The sequence below is a fragment of the Lutra lutra genome, chromosome 2, assembly GCF_902655055.1.
Source record: "Lutra lutra chromosome 2, mLutLut1.2, whole genome shotgun sequence".
NCBI lineage: Eukaryota > Metazoa > Chordata > Mammalia > Carnivora > Mustelidae > Lutra > Lutra lutra.
In genome coordinates this window covers 91,600,865-91,620,655 of record NC_062279.1, presented here as the reverse complement: position 1 = coordinate 91,620,655, position 19,791 = coordinate 91,600,865, and the positions used below count along the sequence as shown (strand labels likewise).

The following is a 19,791-nucleotide window of genomic DNA, read 5'->3' as shown; positions in this document are numbered from 1 at the left end:
AAATATGCAGGGAATGATCCCAATCTTTTGATTCCTGTTAAGACCTGATTTAGGACCTAGGATGTGATCTATTCTGGAGAATGTTCCATGTGCACTAGAGAAGAATGTGTATTCTGTTGCTTTGGGATGAAATGTTCTGAATATATCTGTGATGTCCATCTGGTCCAGTGTGTCATTTAAGGCCTTTATTTCCTTGTTGATCTTTGGCTTGGATGATCTGTCCATTTCAGTGAGGGGAGTGTTAAAGCCCCCTACTATTATTGTATTATTGTTGATGTGTTTCTTTGATTTTGTTATTAATTGGTTTATATAGTTGGCTGCTCCCACGTTAGGGGCATAGCTATTTAAAATTGTTAGATTTTCTTGTTGGACAGATCCTTTGAGTATGATATAGTGTCCTTCCTCATCTCTTATTATGGTCTTTGGCTTAAAATCTAATTGATCTGATATAAGGATTGCCACTCCTGCTTTCTTCGATGTCCATTAGCATGGTAAATTCTTTTCCACCCCCTCACTTTAAATCTGGAGGTGTCTTCGGGTTTAAAATGAGTTTCTTGTAGGCAATATATAGATGGGTTTTGTTTTTTTATCCATTCTGATACCCTGTGTCTTTTGATTGGGGCATTTAGCCCATTAACTTTCAGGGTAACTATTGAGAGATATAAATTTAGTGCCATTGTATTGCCTGTAAGGTGACTGTTACTGTATATTCTCTCTGTTCCTTTCTGATCTACTACTTTTAGGGTCTCTCTTTGCTTAGAGGACCCCTTTCAATATTTCCTGTAGAGCTGGTTTGGTTTTTGCAAATTCTTTCAGTTTTTGTTTGTCCTGGAAGCTTTTAATCTCTCCTTCTATTTTCAATGATAGCCTAGCTGGATATAGTATTCCTGGCTGCATGTTTTTCTCGTTTAGTGCTCTGAATATATCATGCCAGCTCTTTCTGGCCTGCCAGGTCTCTGTGGATAAGTCTGCTGCCAATCTAATATTTTTACCATTGTACGTTACAGACTTCTTTTCCCGGGCTGCTTTCGGGATTTTCTCTTTGTCACTAAGACTTGTAAATTTTACTATTAGGTGACGGGGTGTGGACCTATTCTTATTGATTTTGAGAGGGGTTCTCCGAACCTCCTGGATTTTGATGCTTTTTCCCTTTGTTATATTGAGGAAATTCTCTCTAATAATTCTCTCCAATATACCTTCTGCTCCCCTCTCTCTTTCTACTTCTTCTGGAATCCCAATTATTCTAATGTTGTTTCGTCTTATGGTGTCACTTATCTCTCAAATTCTCCCCTCATGGTCCAGTAGCTGTTTGTCCCTCTTTTGCTCAGCTTCTTTATTCTCTGTCATATGGTCTTCTATATCGCTAATTCTTTCTTCTGCCTCATTTATCCTAGCAGTGAGAGCCTCCATTTTTTATTGCACCTCATTAATAGCTTTTTTGATTTCAACTTGGTTAGATTTTAGTTCTTTTATTTCTCTAGAAATGGCTTTTATATCTCCCGAGAGGGTTTCTCTAATATCTTCCATGCCTTTTTCGAGCCTGGCTAGAACCGTGAGAATCGTCATTCTGAACTCTATATCTGACATATTACCAATGTCTGTATTGATTAGGGCCCTAGCCTTTGGTACTGCCTCTTGTTCTTTTTTTTGTGGTGAATTTTTCCGCCTTGTCATTTTGTCTAGATAAGAGTATATGAAGGAGCAAGTAAAATACTAAAAGGGTGGCAACAACCCCAGGAAAATATGCTTTAACCAAATCAGAAGAGATCCCAAATCATGAGGGGGGAGAAAGGGGATAAAAAGAGGTTCAGAAAAAAAAAAAAGAAGAAAATTAAAAAAAAGAAAATGAATAAAGAAAAATATATATATATATATATTAGATAAACTAGTTAAAAAACGTTAAAAAAGAAAAGGGTAAAAGTTGAAAAAATTTGGCCGAAGAAGAGAAAAAAAATTGAAAAAGAAAAAAAAATTAAATTAACTGCAAAGCTAAAGAATTATGGGGAGAAAGCCATGAGTTCCTTGCTTTGCTTTCTCCTCCTCTGGAATTCCGCACTCCTTGGTAGGTGAACTTGGTCCTGGCTGGATTTCTTGTTGCTCTTCTGGGGAAGGGGCCTGTTGTAGTGATTCTCAAGCGTCTTTGCCCCAGGCAGAGTTGCACTGCCCTTACCAGGGGCTGGGCTGAGTAATCCGCTCGGGTTTGTTTTCGGGAGCTTTTGTTCCCTGAGCACTTTCCGTAGAGTTCCAGAGGGCGGGAATGAAGATGGCGGCCTCTGGGTCTCTGGCCCGGAGTAGCCGAGAGCCTGGGGCCCCACTCCTCAGTGCGCCCTCAGAGAACAGCGCCCAATTACTCCCGTCTCTCTGGCCTCTGGCCGTGCTCCAAGCTGACCCAGACTGCGACCGGTTCAAGGTAACCCCAAGCTGAAAGCTCACTCCTCGCCTTGTCTCTGTAGCCGGCTTCCCCGTTCTAATACCTGTAAGCTCTGGGACACTCAGACACCCTCGATCCTTCTGTGACCCTGCGGGACCTGAGGCCATGCTGACCCTGCATGGGCTTCACCCCGGTTAAGCCTCTGGAGCGATGTCCCTCAGTGGAACAGACTTTTTTTTTTTTTTTAAAGATCTTATTTATTTATTTGACAGACAGAGATCACAAGTAGGCAGAGAGGCAGAGAGAGAGGAGGAAGCAGGCTCCCTGCTGAGTGTAGAGCCTGATGTGGGGCTCGATCCCAGGACTCTGGGATCATGACCTGAGCCCAAGGCAGAGGCTTTAACCCACTGAGCCACCCAGCCGCCCCAGTGGAACAGACTTTTAAAAGTCCTGATTTTGTGCTCCCGTTGCTCTGCCGCTTGCCGGGCGCCGACCCCTCCCCCTGGGGTCTATCTTTCCATTGCTTTGGATTCACTTCTCCGCCAGTCCTACCTTTCAGAAAGTGGTTGATTTTCTGTTTCTAGAGTTGTTGTTCTTCTTCTCTTCGATCTCCCGTTGGATTTGTAGGTGTTTGCAATCTTTAGATAAGCTATCTAGCTGATCTCTTGCTACCTGAAGTAGTCTCAGCCTGGTACTTCTCCGCCATCTTGACTCCTCCCCCATAGCTGTGTACTTTTAATATTAAAACTCATTCTTAAATAAATTCATATTAATTTTAGCTTAATTATATATTAAAATTTCACAGATTTTGTTTCCACAACCTTCTTCAACTTTGTTATTTTACATTTGGATTTTGTCCTATATTTTTTCTCTTTAAATAAGCAGGCTTACTTTAGGCCAAAGCTGTCTTTTCCCTTAACTAGAATATATTTTCATTCCTCATACCTTCCTTTACCAGAAGCAAACATTTTTATTTTCTTGCACAAAGAGATGTTTTCCTTATTATTTCTAGTAATTTTAATTACATATATTGATTAGAATTTTCAACTCTTATAGACCTTAGCCAAGAATTAAACAATTATGAATGCTCTTTTACATTTGCATTGTCTGAATTGACAAACTTGTACTTTTTATTTCTAAAAACATACTTTTTGTGATTTCTGCCTTTTTCATAGAAAATTTCTTAATATGGTATAAAACATGTTCACTAATAGGTGCAAATATCTTTTATTCCTCTGTAAAAAGCAAAAACTAATTAAGCCTATTTTCAGTGATTAATGTTTTAGTATTTTATTTGGAAATAATCTTGATACTTAATGAATTTAACTTAACTCATCACTTAGCAAAACCTTAAAGTTTCAGTTTACCAAAATGATTTGAGGAAATGATGTTAAAAATTCACCTAAAACTTTCTTATTTACATCTATTTGATTCACTTGTTGTTAATTATGTTTAGATTTTAAACATTAGACAAAATTTAATTCTAAGGGTTTTCTTTTCCTGACAAGTTTTGCAACAGAGATAACATGAACCTATTTGATTAGTAAACCTAGGCAGAATAAAAAATTATATGTTTGCATTGTAGTCAGTGTTGGTAAGTCTAAGATATGTTTATTACAATCAACCAGCAACCTGAAATTACCCTTAATACTGAATATTTTCCCAGGTCTTGTGAATCCAGTAAGCATTTGTGTTAGTTTCTATTATATTTCTGAGATTTTTTTTCTAAAAATTTCTTAAGTTAGAAGTGCTTATTTTTAGACCAATTAAACAGAGCTCTTTACAAATTTTAGTAATACCATCCGGAGGTAGAAAATATCACATTCTATACTAGACATGCATAGACATATAATCAGAGACCTTGTTGTTTAAAAGTGTTTAACCATGAGACAGATATGATAATGCAAAATTTATATGAGGGCTCCCATTGTAAGGTATATAATGGGGGTGTCTTTAAGGTTATTAACTTGACGGACTTCTGTTTATGGTCATGTTAAGGCAATTCAGGAAGAGGGCTAGGATAAGTATTGAAATAGGATAGAGGGAAGTAGTGAGAATTCCATGAGTCTTACAGCCTTTTCTATTAATTACCTCTTCCATATTTTTAATTTTTTATTATTTTATTGTAATGAAATTTTCAGTGAAACTATTTTTAGAATTTTGAAGGCTTTTCTTTCAAGTACATTCCTTAAATGATCTTATCTAATTGGAACATTCCCCATAATGGCCACTGTAATTCTCGATTGTTTTTAGTAAAATTTCACCATTTCTGTAGATATTCACAGATTCTGAGACCATGGTTTTTAGGAATAAGCAGGCATGCTGGAAGGTGGTGTGCCTGACCTCTTAGAGTTTAAGGATCCCATTAGCCAAGTCTTTGGGTTTCTCAGAGCCAAACTAATATCTAAAGGCATATTCAGCTGGCTTGGGAATTATGTATATTTTGCAGTGTACCTACATGCATAGAAGCTTTCTTAAAGTGGGTGGGTAATTTAGTGTTTATCTAATCCATTGGGTAGCCAACTTATCCTAACATGGAAGTCTTTGAGTTAGGTGGTGTGTACACTAACAGCTCCTAAATCCTCAACCCAGGCCCAGCAATTTTTGCAGGTTTTTGGCATCCAAAATTCCCTTTAGCAATTAGCCTTTACCTCATGTGCCCATTAACAGAAACCAATAATTACCAAGGACACAGAACCATGGACACCAACAGTAGGCAAAGAACTAGATACTGGGAAAAGGATTAAATGAGCAGACCTCAAAGAATGAAGACTCTGGACTGATACCAAACAAACTGAGAACTTCTCATGGCAGAGTCAGTTCTCCATGGGGAATCTGAGGATAGGACTGAGGGCTGGATTTAAGAAGTCACCGTGGACTTGCCAAAGGAAGTTCCCACACGTACCACCAGCAATTCCCAATGTGCAGTAAATCAGCAGATTCCACTAATGGAGACTGAGGTTGGATTTGAGAAAGGAATTCCAAACTGAAATTGCAGACTGAAATAAGGGCTGAAGTCTCTGTTAGAGACCTCCTGTCAGTCTAGATGGCCCATTAAGTCTAGACTGTAAAGCCAATTAGAATTGGGGGAGAGAAAGAAATTAGTGAATGCATTGTTTGAGGTGAGGTCATGCTCCTAAGGGGAACAGAAATGGTCTAATAGCAGATAGCCTCCTAGCGTAGATGAGGAGATTAATTTGGCTGATTAAATTTATATTCTTGGGGATGTTAAAACTACAGTTTAGGAAAACTACAGATTAGGAATTAGGCTTGGTTTACTGACAAGGGTCTTAACATTAGTGATTCTGTTTTGGGCCTGTGATTTTCTCTTTAACAAGTTTATTTTTCGCATATTTGACTATCACTAAAAGTTACCTAAATACTAATAGTAAATTAATGATGTCTTTTGTTCCTCCTAGTTAAAAGATAACTTGCTGCCCCATTTGTTTTCACTAAGGGTATTTGATGCTTAGGAAAAGCTTAAGGAACTTGCCCAACATCACAAAAGATCTAGAATCTGGGAGAGCAGGAAGATCCTGAACTCACCTGGTCCCTTAGATACACCAAGATAACAGCTACATCTGTTATCTCAAAGACTTGCAGAACAGAATTTCCATAGTTAATAAAGAGGAGTCTACATAGAAGAGTGTAGGAGGGAAGGATACAGATAGCTGGAAACCAAACCCCCAGTGAGACAAATCACGAATGGTGAGGTGGAAGGGGGGAGGATACCACAAACTGAAAAAACAAGATCAAACCCCACCCCAGACATGGGGGATTTGGATTGGAAAGATGAGTCCTTTTGGATTTGACAAGGAATGGGGCATACTTTGTGAGCTTTTACTATCAGCAGTGTTTAACTCCAGATACTTTTAAAATCAGTAGGCTTAGTTCTGGGAGAGCTAGAGGGTGATAAGAACCTGAGTCCCTGCCCTTAAAGAACCAGCACAGCAAATAACCTAGAGGAGAAAAAACATAGATGCAGCAGTTTAAGTAAAACCTGTGATATATATAAAGGAGAGTTATTTACTAGTCTCAGAGCATGTGCTGAAGGGGCAAGGATCTTGAAAAGACTTACCAAAGAATATAAGTGCCATTGGGTACCATTTATCTTCCTATCTCCCAGACTTGATAGCTGAATACTTGCAAGAACCAGTGTGAACATTTTCCATCTATACTACTAACACCAAGTGCCTGGCACCCACATTCCCCAGCAGACCCACCCTGTCTAACTCACCTGTGTTAGCAAGGCATCTGTCTAAAGTAGCTCCTGTCCTAACACACTTCGTAAGTAGTCCCAGCAAAGGCCGTTACCTTTCCAAAATTATTCCTTCCCCAGCAGGGGGGGAAGAAAACTACAATACACCAGCACACCAACAGTTCCAAGCAGCAGAGCTTTTCAGCGGGGTGTCCAGGGATAGTGCTTTGCTTTTTGGTGCACCTGCATTCCTGACAGATAGATGGGTTTAGAAATCTGGTCTAACTGCCAACCTTGTCCACCATAGCCTCTCAGGAGCCAAACCAGGAGAGCATTTTGCTGTTTGATGCATATGCACCTGTGGCAGACAGAGTACAGACAGCTAGCCTGACTGATGACATGCCACATCTAAAACTTGTGGCATCCTTAGACCCCTCAACAGCACAGAGACCAAATCTTGATTGGTATAACCAGAGCAGGCAAGTTGCTCTTTGTAGCTGACTGAACTGAAGGCAAATGCAACTCAGCCACAACAATAGGGTATACAAGCCCACATAGGAGACACCCCTAAAATGCCCTGTTCTGGAGACCAGGGGACATTGTGCTACAGGGTGCCACAGGACTGCTTCATAAGGCCACTACTTTCAAGACCAATAGCTACCATCCCAAAATATTGAAACAAACACAGCGTGAGACAAAACAAGAAACAGAGGAATATGTTCCAAAAGAAAGAACAGGACAAAATCACAGTAAAAGAGCTAAATGAAATAAAATAAGCAATATGCCTGATAGAGAATTCAAATAATTGTCATAAGGTACTCACTGGGCTTGAAAAAAGAGTGGAGAATCTCAGTGAGACCCTGAACAAAAAGATAGAAAATATAAAAGCCAGTCGGAGATGATGAACTCAAATAACTGAAATTTTAAAAATATACTACAGGGAATCAACAGCAGATTAGAGGATGCAAAGAATGAATCGGTGATCTGGAAAACAAGGTAAGGGAAAGCAATCAAGCTAAACAGCAAAAAGAAAAATTAAAAATGAGAATAGGTTGTGGGGCACCTAACTTGATTAAGTCACTTAACTTAAGTGACTCTTGATTTTGGCTCACGTTGTGATCTCAGGGTTGTGAGATCAAGCCCGTGTAAGGCTCTGTGCTGTGCGTGAAACCTGTTTAAGATTCTCTCTCTCTCTCCCTTTCCTCTATGTCTACTCACCCATTCATTCTTTCTCTCGCTCAAAAAAAAAATAAATAGGTTGAGGAAATTCGGCAATTTCGAGTGTAATTAACATTTGCATTATAGGGATATCAGAAGGAGAAAAGAGAAGGAAGCAAGAAGTTATTTGAAGAAATAATAGGTGAAAACTTTCCTAATCTGGGAAAAGAGACAGACATTCAGATCCTGGAAATGTAGAGAACCACTAACAAGATTAACCAAGGAGGTCCATACCAAGACAAAATATTAAAATGGCAAGAAAATAGTTATAAACAGATAATTTTAAAAATGCAAGAGAAGAGAAAACAGTTACATACAAGGAAAACATTAAAGTTTATCAGCTGTCATCTGATTTTTCAACAGAAGCTTTGTAGGCCAGAAGAAAGTAGCATGATATATTCAAAGTGCTGAAAGAAGGAGACCTGCAACCAGGAATACTCTATCCAGCAAGGTTATCATTCAGAATAGAAGGAGAGATAATGAACTTCCCAGACAAAAAACGTTAAAGGAGTTCATCACTACTAAACCAGCCTTTTAAGAAACATTAAAAGGAATTATTTGAATGGAAAGATAAAAGTCATAACTAAAAGTAAGAAAATTGTGAATGGAAAACATTCACAGGTAAAAGCGAACATGTAATAAAGATAGTAGAATAATTATTTGTAAAATCAGAATGGAGATTAAAATGCAAATGCACTTAAATCAATTATATCTACAAAAGTCAGTCAAAGGATTCATAAATTAAAGTTTGTAAAATATAACATCATATACATAAAAACTGGAAGGGGATTGTTATAAAAATTAAATGCTTTTAGAATGTGTTCAAACTTAACTGACCATCAACTGAATAGAGACTGCTATACACATAAGATGTTATATATGAACCTAAAGGTAATCACCAATCATGAACTTTTAATAAATGCACACACACAAAAGAAAGGAATCCAGGCATAACACTAAAGAAAGCCATCAAACCAAAAGGGAAGAGAGCAAGAAAAGAAAGGAACAGAGCAGAATGACAAAAACAACTATAAAATAAATTACAAAATTGCAGTATGTACATAACTCTCATTAATTACTTGAAATGTAAATGGTCTAAATACTCCAATCAAAAGACATAGGGTGATTGAACAGATAGAAAACAAGACCCATCTATATACTGTCTACAAGATACTCACTGCACACCTAAAAAGACATATGCAGATTGAAGGTAAGAATCAGAAAAACATTTACCTTGAAAATGGAAATGGAAACAAAAAATTTGGAGTAGTAATACTTATCAGACAAAATGGACTTTAAAACAAAGACTGTGGCAGGAGACAAAGAAGGGAACTACATAACGTAAAAGGGAAGAGAATAGGAACATCTGGGTGGCTCAGTGGGTTAAACCTCTGCCTTCAGCTCAGGTCATGATCTCAGGGTCCTGGAATCGAGCCCCACATCGGGCTCTCTGTCTACCCCCCACCCCGGCCTGCTTCTGCCTACTTGTGATCTCTCTCTCTCTGTCAAATAAATAAATAAAATCTTAAAAAAAAAAGTGGGGGGGAGAATAAAGCAATTATAAATATCTATGTGCTCAATATGGGAGCACCTAAATACATAATGCCAACCATTAACATATATAAAAGGAGAGAGTGGCAGTAATACAGTGGGTAGAAGCATTCTTTAATATTCACTTTCATCAATGAATAGACCATCCAGGCAGAAAATCAAGAAAGAAAGAATCAGGGTTTTGAACAACAGATTAGACAATTGGATCTAATATATATACATATATATATAACAGTCCATCTAAACAGAAAAAACGTTATTTTCAAGTGCTGATGAAACATCCTCCAGGATAGCAGGATAGATCATATTTAGGCTACCAAACCAGTCCCAATAAATTCAAGAAGAATAAAATTATGTCATATATCTTTTCTGGTTATAATGGTATGAAACTAGAAATCAATTATGAAAAAAAAATCAGAAAAAAAAACCCATAAATACATTGAGGCTTAAAAAGCATGATACCAAAAAATGAATGGGTCTACCAAGATCAAAGAGGGAAAATAAAATAGAGACCAATGAAAATGAAGACACAGCAGTCCAAAACCTTTTGATACAACAAAAAGAATTCTAAGATCAATGTTTATGGGAACTAGGCCTACCTTAAGAAACCAGAAAAATCTGAATTAACCCAACCTTGTATCTAAAGGGTCTAGAAAAAGAAGAAGAGACAAAAAAAGAAGAACTAGACAAAGCTAGTAGAAAGAAAGGAATAATGAAGATTATAGCATACATAAGTGAAATAGAGGCTAGACTAACCAATAGTAAAGATCAATGAAACAAAGATCTGGCTCTTTGTAAAGATCAACAAAGTTAAAAAAACAAAAACAAAAACAAACAAACAAACAAAGTTGATAAACCTTTAGCCAGACTCATCAAGAAAAAAGAAAGAACTCAAATGAACTTAGAAGTGAAGGTGGAAAAATAATACCACCACAGCAATACAAAAAACTAAAGGTGAATGTTATGAAAAATTATAGGACAAACTGAAAAACCTAAAAGAACTAGGTAAATTTCTACTAAAATATCATCGTCTAAAAGTGAATCAGGAAGAAATAGAAAATTTGAACAGAGTGATTACTAGCAATGAAATTGAATCAATAATTTAAAATGCCCAACAAACAAAAGCTCAGGACAAGATGGCTATATAGGTGAATTCTACCAAACATTTAAAGAGTTAATAACTATTTTTCCTGAAGTATTCAGGAAGCAGAAGAAGGAGGAGGAGGAAAACTTCCAAGTTCATTCATTCTCTAATGCTGGTAAGGACACATTACCCTGATAACAAAACCAGACAAAGTGCAAAACCAACCAAACAACTACAGGCCAATATCTCTGATGAACATAGATGTAAAATCTTCAATAAAATATTAGCAAATGGGGGCACCTGGGTGTCTCAGTTTGGTTAAACATCTGTCTTCAGCTCAGGTCATGATCCGAGAGTCCTGGGATGGAGCCCTGTGTCAGGCTCCCTAATCATCAGGGAGTCTGCTTCTCCCTCTTCCTCTCCCTCTTCCTCTCCCTCTGCTGGTTCTTTCTCTCTCTCTCACTTGGTCTCTGTCTTTCTTAAATAAATAAATCTGTAATAAAAAAAATTAGCAAACAATTTGACAACACATTACAAAAATCTCTCCCCACAATAAATTGAGATTTATTCCAGGGAAGAAAGACTAGTTCAATATTTGCAAATAAATCAGTATAATACATCATATTATCCAAAGAAAGGATAAAAACCATATGATCGTCTCAAAAAACTCTTAATCAAGTTAGGTTTAGAGGGAAGATAATTCCACATAGTAAAGGCCATATGTGAAAATCCCTAAACTAACATCATACTCATGAAAAAAATGACAGCTTTTCCCCTAAGATCAAGAACAAAACAAGGATGTCGATCCACCACTTCTATTCAGCATGATACTAGAAATCCCGGTTGCAGCAATCAGACAAGAAAAATAAAAGGCATAAAAATTGATAAGGAAGAAGTAAAACTTTTACTATTTGCACATGACATGATACTATATATGGAAAATCCTAAAGACTCCATCAAAACAACAACAACAAAACCCAACTATTTGAACTGATAAAGGAATTCAGAAAATTTGCAGGATACAAAAATATATACAGAAATCCATTGCATTTCTATATACTAATAACAAAGAAGCAGAAAGAGAAATTAAGAAAACAGTCCCATTTACAATTGCACTAAAAGGAATTAAACACCTTGGAATAAACTTAAGGTGAAAGACCTGCACTCTGAAAACTGTAAAACATTGATGAAAGACATTGATGATGACACAAATACCTGGAAAGATATTCATGCTCATAGAAGAACTGGTACTATAAAACTGTGTGTACTACCCAGAGTCCTCTACAGAGTCAATGCAATCCCTATCAAATGCCAGTGGCATTTGCCACAGAAATAAAACAAGGGATTTTTAAATTTGTAAGGAACAACAAAAGATCCCAAATAACCAAAGCAATCTTGAGGAAGAACAAAGCTGAAGCTATCACCTTCCCAGATTTCAAGATATACTACACAGCTGTAGTAATCAAAACAGTATGGTACTGGCACAAAAATAGACACATGGATAAATCAAAATGAATAGAGAATCCAGAAATAAGCCTGTCCTTATATGGTCAATTAATCTACAACAAAGGATGCAAGAATATACAATGGGGAAAAGACAGCCTCTTCAATAAATGGTGTTGGGAAAACTGGATAGCTACATGCAAAAGAATGAAACTAGACCACTTGCATATACCATACACAAAAATAAACTCAAAATGGATTAAAGACCTAAATGTGAGACCTGAAACCATAAAACTCCTAGAAGAGAACATAGCAATAATTTCCTTGACATTGGCCATAGAAACATTTTTTTAGATATGTGTCCTTAGGCAACAAACAGAAAAACGTAAACTATTGAGACTACACCGAAATAAAAAGCTTTTGCACTATTAAAAAGGCAACCTACTGAACAGGAGAAGATACTTGCAAATGATATATACAATAGGGGTTAATATCTAAAATATATAATGAACTTATACAATATCAAAAAAACAGCACAATCAAAAAAAAAATGGGCAGAGGACCTATGTAGACATCTTCCAAAGAAGACCTACAGATGGCCAACAGACACATGAAAAGATGTTCAACATCACTAATCATCAGGGAAATGCAAATCAAAACCATAATTAGATATTTATTATCTGACACCTGTCAGAATGGCTAGAATAAAAAAGACAAAAAATAACAAGTATTGGTGAGGATGTGGAGAAAAAAATAAACCTTGTGCACTGTTAGTGGAAATGAAAATTAGTGCAACCAGTCTGAAAAACAGTATGGAGTTTCCTCAAAAAATTAAAAATAGAAATACCATATGACTCTGTAATTCCACTACTGGATATTTACTCAAGGAAGATAATAGTAATTTGAAAAGATATATGCACTCCTATGTTTATTTCAGCATTATTTACAATAGCTAATATATGGAAGCAACTTATGTGTCCATTGTAAAATGCATGTATAAAGAAGGTGTGGTGTATTTACACACACACATAATAGAGTATTACCCATAAAAAACAATGAAATCTTGCCATTTGCAACAACACTTCTAAGACCTAGAGAGTATAATGCTAAGTTAAATAAATCAGAGAAAGGCAAAACCAACAATTTCACTCATATGTGAAATCTAAGAATTAAGAGAAATGAACAAAGAGACAGACTCTGAAATTCAGAGAACAGGTGGTTGCCATAAAGTGGGTGGGGGAATGGGTGAACTAAAGGGGATTAAGAGTATAAACATCCAGTTATAAAATAAGTAGGTCACAGAGATGAAAAGTACATAGAGCACATAGTCAATTAGATTATAATAACGTTTGGTGACAGATGGTGATTACACTCATGGTAAGCACTGAGTAATGTATAGAATTCTTGAATCATTATTTTGTACACCGGAAACTAATATAATGCTATATGTTAGCTGTACTTAAATTTAAAAAATCTAGAATCTAGAGAAGCTAAGATTTGAACTCAAGTCTTGTGATGCTACAGACCTCATATCTAATCACTATACAAAAGAACCTATATTCTTGACTTGTGCTAAGAGGTGAAACACTATGGATATAGTATCTTTACTCCACATTTAGAAGTAAGGTATTCTGAGGACTGTTTGTATTTTATTTCATTTATATATAAGTTGGACTTTTTTGGTTTATGAAAAGGGAGTTGGGCAGGAGAAAATGATCTATAAACTTCTCAGCCCAGTTAATGTAGGCATGAGCTTTAGTTTGACTTTACACATGGGCAACCATTTCTTTATCTTTCGGCCTACCTGTCAGTCACTTTCATGATGAAGACAAAAGGAGCTGTTATTTACACCAGGCATATTTTTAAACATAAGCTACGTTGGCTGAGGGAGTATTTGATCTCTTTGAGTAAGTCCATTTTAGGCCCATATTGCCTCTCTGGTTTTTCAATTTTCAGTGAACTCTAGTGGAATAAATGCAAAGAAACAAAAGGCATTTAATGAAGGATACTAGTAAAGATATGAGTTCAAGTTGAGTTTTATGGTATCTTATTTCTAAGGAGAGGGACCTGGGAAATTTTTGAATCATGTATTTGATATTCTCTCTCTCTCTCTCTCTCTATATATATATATATATATATATATAATATATATAATTAATATATATTTATAGTTTTAATTTTAAAATTTCAGAAAATAAATTATTTGCCATCATTTTAAAAATAAATTATAGAATATGTATGCTTTTACATTATAAATGGTTATATAAGTTAACTTACAAAAAAGTAAAACAGGGCGCCTGGGTGGCTCAGTGGGTTAAAGCCGCTGCCTTCGGCTCAGGTCATGATCTCAGGGTCCTGGGATCGAGTCCCGCATCGGGCTCTCTGCTCAGCAGGAAGCCTGCTTCCCTCTCTCTCTCTGCCTGCCTCTCCGTCTACTTGTGATCTCTCTCTGTCAAATAAATAAATTAAAAAAAAAAAAAAGTAAAACATAACTACCCAGTAAAAAGTGCTTTTAACATTTTGTTGGATTTTCTTCAATCTTTTTAGCTTTACATCTGAATAATACATTGGTTATATCCATAATATATACAACTTTATATCTTTCTAAACATGCTATTATAAATAGGTTCTCATTTTGTTATATAATTTTCATGCTATAGTAAATACATATCTTCATAATAATCTATTGAATAGATTAATTATAATTTTCTAAACTTTTCATTTTCTATTGAACATTTAGATTAACAATTTCTTTTACTGCTGTCATTGGTGCTGTGAAAAACGTCTTTGGACGATAGCTTTGGACTACTTCTTGGGTAGTAAATTACTTGGACGAAAAAATTTGTATATTTTTAGTGTTAACAACACGTAACATCACAATATTTCTGCAAAGGTACTATATAGTTTAGAGTGCCAGCAGTAGTTATAAGTAGTGCCACTTCTACAACATTATTTTATATAAGATGTTTTTAAAATGGGCTTAATTTTTGAAAAAGTACAAACTGGCACCTCATCATATTCCTTTTGTGTTTCTCATTTAGAGTGAAGAAGGAGGCCCACAGGAAGGAATTCTGGAAGATATGCCAGTTGATCCTGACAATGAAGCATATGAAATGCCTTCTGAGGTAAAATTTTATATACCTTCAACTCTGAAAATAAACTTCAGGAGTTCAAGTTGAGTCTTTTTAATAAACAGTACCAAAAATCTGTCACGGTCAGATTTTCCTTCCATTTGTCCTTACTGAAAGTGATTTACTCTCTAGAGGGACAAATTGGACAAATCCAGACTATATATTGTGCGGACAACTTGAAAGCTAATTTGTAAAGCGTTGTTTAAAAAAAAAAGGCACAACAGAGATACTCTGTGGTTCATACAATCTAACATATGTACTTAATGACCCTTTACAGAAAGTGTTTGCTGATCCCTGCATTAGAAAATTATTTTATTAAAAACCTTACTTTCTAAAATAAATCCCCAAATGGAAAGTTGGAGAAATCAACTCAATACCTAAATTCATTATTATTTGTCATACATTTCCAGCAAGATATTTGCATGGTAAAATAAAAACTACCCAAATTTAAATTATTTAATTAATTTATTATTAATTAAATTATTAAATTATAATTTAAAAATTATAGAGTAGAAATATGATAAATGCATGGTTTGCAGTAACTGATGTACTCCAATCCAGCCTTTTGATGATTAATTTTAATTTGAAAATAAGTTTCTTTAATAGAAAATATGTCCTAAGAAAAATTTAAAAATACTTTTAGATGAATGAAGCTGACTTAAGAAGAAATAGAAAATCTGAATAGACATATAATAAAGTAAAGAGACTGGATTATTGTTAAAAAAAAAAATCTACCCACAAAGAAAATTTTGTGGACCAGGCAACTTCACTGATGAATTCTGCCAAACGTTTAAGGAATAATTAATAACTATTAACACAATTAATACTAATTAATTTCTTTTCCAAAAAAAGAGGAAAGATTACTCCCCAACTATTTCCATGAGGATGGTATTCCCTGATACCAGCACCAGACATCACAAAGAAGATATATTATTCATTAAAAATTAAGTTAAGGGGCGCCTGGGTGGCTCAACGGGTTAAAGCCTCTGCCTTCGGCTCAGGTCATGATCCCAGGGTCCTGGAATCAAGCCCCGCATCAGGCTGTCTGCTCGGCAGGGGGCCTGCTTCCTCCTCTCTCTCTTCCTGCCTCTCTGCCTACTTGTGATCTCTCTCTGTCAAATAAATAAATAAAATCTTAAAAAAAAAATTAAGTTAAAATGTCTTCAGTTAGGTTATATATTATTCTTTATGGCATCAGTTAAAGGCATATTGATAATCCCATTTATAGAAATTGAGATTAAATTGTTTCTTAGATTTTACCAAAATTTTTTAATCTTTTTATGCACAGCACAATACTAAATACTATAGAAAATACCAGAAGATTAATTGATAGTGCAGAACAAAAGGAGTTTATATTCTAATAGATTTGGTAAAAACAAATACAAATGAAAATTTATTCCTTCATTTATTCGTGATGATTCCTTTAAACATTATTGACTGTCTTCTATGTATCGGGCATCACAGAGGCAAAAATATTCAAGATACACAAAAAAGTATATTTTACAGGATCTGGTTAAAGTGATCAGGAGTTTTATAGATGAGTTAGTGTTGATCTGTGTGGAGGGATGAGAGATATGATATGCCAAAATGGAAAGAAGACATTCTAGCACAAGGTAATATCAGAAGCAAAGGCGTTGCATATCTAAACATACATAAGGCTATGTCTGAGGAACAGAAGATAATTAAATAGGATTTGTGGTTAGGGAACAGAGAGACTAGTGACAGATTAAGGCTGCAGAGATAGGTCAAAAACAAGTTATAGAATACTAAAAGAACATTTCCATTTAAGTTTGTACTATATTCAGAAAGCAACTTTAATTATTGAAGGTACTTTTGTTCATTTTAAAGCAGGATCCCAATTAGAGTTGTTTTTTAGGACTCTATTGGACCACTTTAGTTAAGATCTTTAATATTTTTATTTATTTAATATTTTATTGTGGATGCTATCCATATATTGTATGGAGAGAGGGGGATTTAGAATAAAAATAATAATTGAAGCCACAGATGAAGAAGATATTTTTATTGAGAGAGCAAAAGGAGAGAAAATGTCTTTGTCTCCTTTTAAAAATTAGAGGATCTTAGCCCTGGAAGAGGGTTTTTAAATCACTGGATTTGGCTCTCAAAATGTACAGCGGAGGAAATGGGAGCAAGATAGACCAACTAACTTGCCCTGTAGGACTAGAACATATGACTGTTAAATGTCATCTGGAAGTAAAATTCAGATACCTGAACTCTGAGCAGCATAATTCACTTTATATTTGACAGGAAGACAAAACTATCAAAAATGAAATTATATTGTGTATAACTGAATGGTTGCAGAGCTATTATGAGTATAACCTTCATTCAAAGTGATGAGCTATGTCCTATATCATTCACCCTAAATCCTTCATTACAGATGACTCAAACTAATAATACTGCATGTTTTCTTTCTGATTTTCTTCATATTAGGAAGGGTATCAAGACTATGAACCTGAAGCCTAAGAAATACTTTTGCTCCCAGTTTCTTGAGACCTACTGACAGATGTTCCATCCTGTACAAGTACTCAGTTCCAACATGCCCAGTCATGACATTTTCTCAAAGTTTTTACAGTGTATTTTAAACTCTTCCATCAGCAGTAATTGAAGTTATCTGTACCTGCCCCTACGCAGCATTTCAGTGCTTCCCTCTCACTGAAGTGATTATATGGTAGCAGGGTCCTTGTGTGCTGTGTGGATATTGTGGCTTCAAATCTAAAATGTTAAATTAAAACACCTAAGTGACTACCACTTATTTCTAAATCTTCACTATTTTTTGTTGCTGTTATTGAGAAGTTGTGATTTACTATCATATATTATAAGATTTCTAGGTGTCTTTTAATGATTATTTCTGTTTAAAGATGTGTTGTGAAATTTGTTAATATATATAATACTTAAAAACATGTGAGCATGAAACTATGCACCTATAAATATTAACTATGAAATTTTACTGTTTTGTGATGTGTTTTATTAACTTGTGTTTATATATAAGTGGTGAAAATTAAAATGTTATCTCATTACAAAAATATTTTTAATCCATCTCACTTTAATAATAAAATCATGCTTGTACAATACAAACTGAGAACTGACACAATTAAAGTTCTTGACAGCCATTTGAAGGAGAAGGAATTTTAGAAGAATTAAACAGATAAGATGGAACATTAACCCTTTACTCTAAATTCACTGTAAAAACACTACCCAAAGTATGTTCTGACATGTAGTGGTATCTTAAGAGACTATACAGAAAAAAATAGGTTCCATGGAATAATAAGAATTGATTTTGACTATGTCTACTTCAAGTATTGATAAAACATATTAGCTCATTAAGGCTCAGAGAGAATCCAGTTAACTTTGTTAACTCAGCATTTTATTTATTTATTTTTAAAATCAAATCCCCCGATCCACCACCCTTGGAAATACCTTTAAAAATTTCTGGGAACTACCAAACCATTACCTTAAGAAATGTTAATTTAAATGGATGCATTCCCAAAAATAGATCTTTCAAAACTGAATCAGGAAGAAATAGAAAATTTGAAAAAAAAAATTCTTACCAGCAATGAAATTAAATAGTAATCAAAAAATCCCAACAAACAAAAGTCCAGGATCAGATAACTTGACAGAGGGATTCTACCAAATATTTAAAGAAGAGCTAATAACTGTTCTTCTCAAACTTCCATAAGACAGAAGAGGAAGGAAAGCTTCTAAGTTCATTCTGTGAGGCTAGCATTACCCTCACACAAAAACCAGACAAAGACACTGCAAAAAAAGAAAACTACAGGCCAATATCTCTGATGAAAATAGATGTAAAATCCTCAATACATTATTAGCAAACAGAATTTGGCAATACTTTACAAAAATCATTCACCACAATAAATTGTGATTTATTCAGGTATGCAAGGGTAGTTCAGTATCTGCAAATCAATCAATGTGATATATCACATTAATAGATAGAATAACCACATGATCATTTCAATAGATTCAGAAAAAATGTTTGATAAAATATAACATCCATTCATGCTAAAAACTCTCTGCAAAGTAGGTCTAAAGGGAACATATTTCAACATAATAAAGGCCCTTTGTGAGAAACCCACAGCTAACATCATACTCAGTTGTGAAAAACTGACAGCTTTTCCCCTAAGATCAAGAACAAAACAAGGATGTCCACCTACCACTTCTATTCAGCATGGTACTGGAAGTCCTAGTGGCAGCAGTTAGACAAGAAAAATAAAAGGCATACATGATAAGGAAGAAGTAAAACTTTCACTCCTTGCAGATGACATGATACTATATATAGAAAATCCTAAAGAATCCACCAAAAAAAAAAAAAAAAACCCTATCAGGACTGATAAAGCAAAATTATATACGGAAGTCTGTTGCATTTCTGTACACTAATAGCATGTAAAAGAATGAGAAATTGAGAAAACAGTCTCATTTATAAATGCACCAAAAAGAATAAAATACCTAGACATAAATTTAACTAAAGAAATGAAAGACTGTACTCTGAAAACTTTAAGTCACTGAGGAAAGAAATCAAACATTACACAAGTAAATGGAAAGATATATTGTGCTTATGAATTAGAAAAATTAATATTGTTAAAATATCCATACTACCCAAAGCCCTCTACAGATTCAATACAATTCCCATCAAAATGCCAGGGGCATTTCACAGAACTGGAACAAAGAAGACTTAGGTGATTATGGAACACTAATGCCTCTGAATAGTCAATCTTGAGAAATAAGAACAAACCTGAAAGAATAATGCTCTCTGATTTCAAACTAT

General features: G+C 35.1%; 1 protein-coding gene across 5 annotated transcripts in view; it reads left to right on the top strand.

Annotated features, from left to right (window-relative positions):
- Window positions 1–18,533, top strand: part of SNCA (synuclein alpha) — a 167,091-nt gene extending 148,558 nt beyond the window's left edge. For 4 of the 5 annotated variants that reach the window (XM_047717982.1, XM_047717978.1, XM_047717981.1 and 1 more), the window contains exons 5-6: window positions 14,907–14,990; window positions 17,445–18,533. In XM_047717982.1, coding sequence (XP_047573938.1) covers window positions 14,907–14,990; window positions 17,445–17,477 — 117 coding nt within the window. In that variant the 3' untranslated portion in view covers window positions 17,478–18,533. The remainder of the gene's footprint in view (window positions 1–14,906; window positions 14,991–17,444) is intronic. The other variant, XM_047717977.1, reaches the window with a different exon arrangement.
- The last annotated feature ends 1,258 nt before the right edge of the window (window positions 18,534–19,791 follow it).